Source organism: Bos indicus, chromosome 2 (genome assembly GCF_029378745.1).
Source record: "Bos indicus isolate NIAB-ARS_2022 breed Sahiwal x Tharparkar chromosome 2, NIAB-ARS_B.indTharparkar_mat_pri_1.0, whole genome shotgun sequence".
In the NCBI taxonomy this organism is placed as follows: Eukaryota; Metazoa; Chordata; class Mammalia; order Artiodactyla; family Bovidae; genus Bos; species Bos indicus.
The window spans coordinates 119,544,618-119,550,177 of record NC_091761.1 but is presented as its reverse complement, the minus strand read 5'-3'; the positions used below and the strand labels follow the sequence as shown (position 1 = coordinate 119,550,177).

Genomic DNA, 5,560 nt, shown 5'->3' with positions numbered 1-5,560 from the left:
CCCGACCTCCCGCTCCACCATCCGCCTCCTCAGTCTCAAGGCATCGGTGCCTCTCGCCCGTCAGGTGCCCCGGGGAAGAGATTGGCAACAAGGCAGCTCTGGGTGGATTTCGGACTGTGCCAACTTTCTGGCTGTGTGCTTTTGGTCAAGTGATTTAATTCCTCTGAGCCCATCTTTGCACCTGCAAAGAGGAAAACTGATCCTTTCCAGGACGAGCGTGTGGGTTGAGGGCCAAGCTTGTGCGCAGGGCACCGGGTGCACGGACGCTTGGCATGCTAGGGCGCGCTCCCTGCAATCCTTGGTCCCTTGTGCGCGCCGCTTTGCAGCTTGGAGAGCAGTCCAGAGGGAGCCCGCCGAGCCGCGGGATCCCTCCAGGGTAGGGTGAGGGTGGGGGCCGAGGGGGAGCCCCCGCGGCCCCCTCCCGGCCCTCGGCGCGTGTGCCATTGGCCCGGACGGCCCTGTGGGCGGGAGGATGACATCAGCGGCAGGTTGGATTATAAAGGCGCGAGCGGAGCCGCGGACTCAGAGCGCACCCAGCCGGCGCCGCGCAGCACTGGGACCCGCGTCCGCCTCGCAGCCCGGCCAGCCTGCTCCGCGCTCGCCTGCCTGTCGGCTCGCCCGCCCCGCGCACCCTCGCTGCCGCTCGTCTGCGCCCAGGCACCCCACGGGCACCATGCACCTCTCCCAGCTGCTGGCCTGCGCCCTGCTGCTCGCGCTACTCTCGCTCCGGCCCTCCGAAGCCAAGCCCGGGGCGCCGCCAAAGGTGGGTACTGTCGCGGGGACGTCGGAACCTGTGAGGGGCAATGGGAGGGCTGGGGTGTCTAGGAGGGTGTGGCGCACCGGGGTGAGGGGTGAGAGCAGTGGGGGCGGAAAGACGGCTCTCTCCCCTGAGATGCGCGCGGGGGACAGCTGGGGGGCCCTCGAAGCCCGGACTCAGGATAGCGTCCAAAAATGCGCAGCCCCGACCACAGAGTGGTCAGCCCCGCAAGGGGTAAAGGAGAGGAGGGCAAAGGGCTCCCCGAGGGAGCGGACCACGGCGGCCTCGAGGCAGGTGGACGCAGGGCCGAGCTGCCGGGCACCTGTGACGGGCGTTCTCAGGACTCCCCGCCGGACCATCGGCGGCCCCGCAGAGTCCCCCGCGCTGCCGCGGCGCGTGCCTTCACCTACCCGTCCTTTCCCTTGGAGGTCCCGCGAACTCCGTCCGGCGAGGAGGTGGCCGAGCCCCAGGCTGCGGGCGGCGGTCAGAAGAAAGGCGACAAGACTCCCGGGGGCGGCGGCGCCAATCTCAAGGACGACCGATCGCGACTGCTTCGGGACCTGCGCGTGGACACCAAGTCCCGGGCGGCGTGGACCCGCCTCCTGCACGAGCACCCCAACGCGCGCAAATACAAAGGAGGCAACAAGAAGGGTTTGTCCAAGGGCTGCTTCGGCCTCAAGCTGGACAGGATCGGCTCCATGAGCGGCCTGGGATGTTAGTGCGGCGACCCCTGGCGGCGGTGAGTACCACCAACCCTGGCCTCCGGGCTCTCTTGCACACCCAGCACCCCCGCGCAGCCCCCAGAACCAAACCTGTACCCTCTCCCGCAGGCCGGTTCCCCCCTGATCCCGTAGCCCTGGGAGCTTTCCTCCTCACGACCAGCCCATCCGGACATAGGACTGTGTGTGTGCTTGACTTTTGCCCCAGGAACATTTATCATCCCATTTTACAGATGGATAAAGTGAGGCAAAAGTAGTCGGGGAACTTTGGCAAGGTCAGAAATGGCTTAGCATAGATGAACCCATCTGACTTCCTCTGGAGAATCAGAGACAGCTTGGTGGGGTCCCAACCACCCCAGGACCACAGAGCAACCAGCAGCATTGGCCCCAGTTCTCCAACTGGGGGTGGGGGAGGGGCGAGGTTGAGGGGTGATCCTGGGTTTGTGGGAGCAAAGGAGGAGGGCATACATACAAGTCAAGGGTAAATTCATTTGCCAGCCACTGCATCATGGTGCTGGGTAGTAAGCAGCCCAGGGGTCAGGACAGCTCCCTGGGTCTGTTGTCCCTGTGATGGGACAGACTTGGGGTGACACCTGCCCCCTCCCAATATACAGAATAGCCACTTGTTAGCACCACCAGGGAGCATTTCAGTCCCAGAGCATTCTGGTTCTTGTCTGGTCTCTAAACCGTGGCTGTGGGCAAGCTGGCCTGTCCAGGGTCCTGACGCTGCTGCAATCCATGTGACTTCAGGATCCAACCTCAGTGTTCATGGCACTATTTCAGGGCAAGGAAACAGAAACTAAAATAAATCTTTTTTTGCCCCAACCTCAAACTCAAACATATCCCAAACTGAGCTCCTCCCCACCCGCTACCCGCCACCCCCACCATGCGGAGGCTCCACACCCGGGTTTCTGGCATGGCCTTCTACCCCTGCACCAGGCTGGAAACCCCCGTGCTACCTTCTGCCCCTGCCGAGCGCTGCATCCTGGCAAGATACTGGGCCAAGGTCCTTCCCTCCTTTCCCCATCCTCTCCATCCCCGCTGCCCATCAGTGTCCGAACAACAAACAACATCCAACCTCTGGAACTGACATTCAGCTGCTTTAGAATCTGACCCTTTCCGGTGTCCAGCCTTGCCTGCGGCCAGCTGCTGTCGTTCCCTGTCCCACAGCCTTTCTGTCCCACTCCAGACCAAGCTGTTCTCTCATCCCAGAAGCCATATCAGTGTCCACACTGTCTTCCCCCACAGAGGACAAGAGCGCCCCTCTCTGAAGCTCTCCAGCACAACGCCTGAGGCTTCGATACAGAAAACCTCACCTAAAAAAAAAAAAAAAAAATTTGAAAACCTCACCTGAGCTATAGTTGTCTGTGAACCTCCCCAAATGAACTCATGAGCATGTTAAGGGCCAGATGCCAGCCAAAGATGGTCTGGGGCCTGTAAGATGCCCAAAGGGGCTCTGAAAAATGTCTGTCAATGATCCACAAAACCTGCCTCACCCAACTTAGGGGCACTCCTCACCCACCTGTCCTAGCATTTAGCTGGTATCTTTCCTCTCTGCAGCCAGACATGGCTGGGCTGTGTGCTCCTCCTGCAAGGGCTTCGTTTGTCTGAGATCTTAACTTGCTGTGATTCTAGCACATGTGCCCCAGTCTTTAGAAGCTACCCTTGTGATGGGTTTGTTCTATTCTCTCCTATCTCAGCAACGAAGAGATGGAGCCACAGGCCTTAGACTTTCAACTTGTGATTTAAGCATCAAGTTCCAACTTGAGAATCCAAACAAATGGTATTATGAGTTAGCAGAGGATGGGATAAGGTCCTGGCATCAGGTCAAGCCCCTGCCGTGCACATCCCATAGGTTCCTTGTTCTCAGATGTGGTTGTCTGTGGGTATCAAGTGGGGGTGGGGAGAAGGACCCTGAGGGAGGAATCGAGGTTGCTAAGACTTCTTGACCCCTTTGAATGAGGAAGTTTGTCAACTTCCTGGAAGTTCTCTTTTAGCTGAATGCTAACCTCCAACATCCACAACTGTCTCAGCCCCACCCTCACCCCTATCTCCGTGAGAAGGCAGAGCATCCTTCCTGTTGCCAGCAGCCTCCTAGTGGCGATGCCCAAGCTATCTCACTGTCTGGGCTAAAAAGAGAAAGACAGCTTAGGGTTCCCCATTGATGAAAGCTCTTCCGAAGCAGTGGCCATGCCTCCACTCAGGAGTTGACTTTGGCTCTAACCAGCCGCCAAAATGACTATCGCTGATGGTTATAGCCTTGATTATAAAATGCTAATGACAGAGACGAGGTGTGGAGGGTGCCTGAATGAACACCTCACAGACATCTGTCATCTGTTTAAACACATGGGACGGCCAGAGAAGGGGGCCGGGGGAGAGTTCACCAAGGCCTTGAGGCCCAGGGACCCTCTGCTCGCGCTGTCCACCACCCTGCCTCCGAGGCAGCCTTCCTCCAGTCCTGTGGCACCCTCACACCCGTTCACCCTCATACCCACTAGCAGAGACTGGATGCAGCCCTCATCAAACGCTTCTGCTAACCCAGCACGACCACTCATCTCCCCAGGGCAGGTGTGAGATGTTCTCAGGAGAAGCCAGCCGGGGAAGGAAGTGCTATTTACTGGGCCGCTGTGACCCAGACACCCTGCCAGTGCCCTGTGTGGCAGCCCTGGGAGGTGGCTATTATCCCATTTTATGAGTGAGGAAAGCGAGCCTAAAAAGCTCTCCAGAGCTGTCCCGGAAGTACTTGTCCGAGTCGGGATTTGGGCCCAGAATTCCCCACTCTTCAGACGCTTCTCTCCCCCTTCCCTCCATTGTCCCCCAGACTTACAAAGCCAAGGCAAGCACGTGACCGAGGGTCTGTATCGTAGCTAAAATTGGGGGGCGGGGGGGTTGGGCAGGGGCGTTTTCCCTTTCCCTTCCCTCACTGTGTCCCACTGAGCGCCTGCGCTTAGACAGAGGGGGCGGAGGGCTGGCTGACTTTCTGGTTCCACCTGTGCTTGGACAGGTGACGGCTGAGGGCCTGGGGAGGACCTGAGTGGAAGGGCCTTATCCCTCTGCAGCAAGGCCTCCGTCAGGGCCTGTAGGGCAGAGGTGGAGGGACTACACCTCCTGCTACAGCTGGAGTGGGAGGAAGGTTCTAGATGTGCCCTGCAGGCTGGGCTTGCTCAGCTGAGTTCCCCTGGCCCTCTGTGTTTCAGGACTGGGGACTTGCTGCGTTTTGCTGAGGTCACCCTTGGTCATCAGCCTCCTCGCATCTGGAAGCACCTCCAGCGCAATGTGGCTTTTACATTTCTTTTTTTTTTTTTTCCTGGTACTGGGGATACACAACACCAGCTGTTTTATGATTATTTAGGGAGGGGGGTATGATTTTGTCATTTGTTTTTTTTTAATGAAAAATAAAAAGTTATATATTATATATATATTATATACGTGAAACACACACACCTACACCAACGTGATGACAAGGGACAGTTTTTAAGAGACTGACAAAACCAGCTGTAAAACATTGCTGTTTGTAAATTCATGTCATGCATAAATGTATTTATGTTGTAAAGCTATTTATATTGTTTATAAAGAGATATTTATAAAAATTTTATTTATGTAACTAAATGAAAGAAGTCAATCATTGTAATGTTTTTGTCTTAACTAGTTGAAAAATGTAAAAAAAAAAAAAAAAAAAACTCATTCCGTGAACATCTTGAAAGCTGTCTTTATTTACTCACGGCACTTCTTTTTTAGTAATTAGTCTGAGGAGGAGGGAAGAGGTGGAGACAAGGATTTTGCCTCTGAATGGATCTAACAGCCATGTTCCCAATTCTGGTTTGATTTGTATCCAAATCCTCCAGGAATCTTGTTAAAAATACAGATTCCTTCCCCCACCCACCCCCTGATCCACTGAATCCGTGTCTCCGAGGATAGGATTGGCCATGTGGCTTTTGTCCCAAGTGATTCTGATCATCTTGGCCATGTCAGGAAGCTCTGCTCAGGACACTGGACAGCTGAGAAGTCAGATTAGCTAAAATTAAATTTAGCTAACAGAGGGCCCTCTAATTCTACTCCATCTTCTCTCTGTTATCAGAGGAAA

General features: G+C 55.9%; 1 protein-coding gene across 2 annotated transcripts; it reads left to right on the top strand.

The window, feature by feature from the left end:
* Positions 1–515: 515 nt before the first annotated feature.
* Positions 516–4,889, top strand: NPPC (natriuretic peptide C). 2 transcript variants are annotated; one of them, XM_070774024.1, is made up of 3 exons: positions 516–763; positions 1,186–1,496; positions 2,725–4,379. In XM_070774024.1, the coding sequence occupies exons 1-2, from the start codon at positions 674–676 to the stop codon at positions 1,474–1,476; spliced, it is 381 nt and encodes a 126-aa protein (XP_070630125.1). In that variant the 5' UTR covers positions 516–673; the 3' UTR covers positions 1,477–1,496; positions 2,725–4,379. The 2 variants fall into 2 exon arrangements, with proteins under 2 accessions (XP_070630125.1, XP_019834145.2); XM_019978586.2 differs by lacking the exon at positions 2,725–4,379 and adding an exon at positions 4,674–4,889 and having other exon boundaries at positions 517–763.
* Positions 4,890–5,560: the final 671 nt, after the last annotated feature.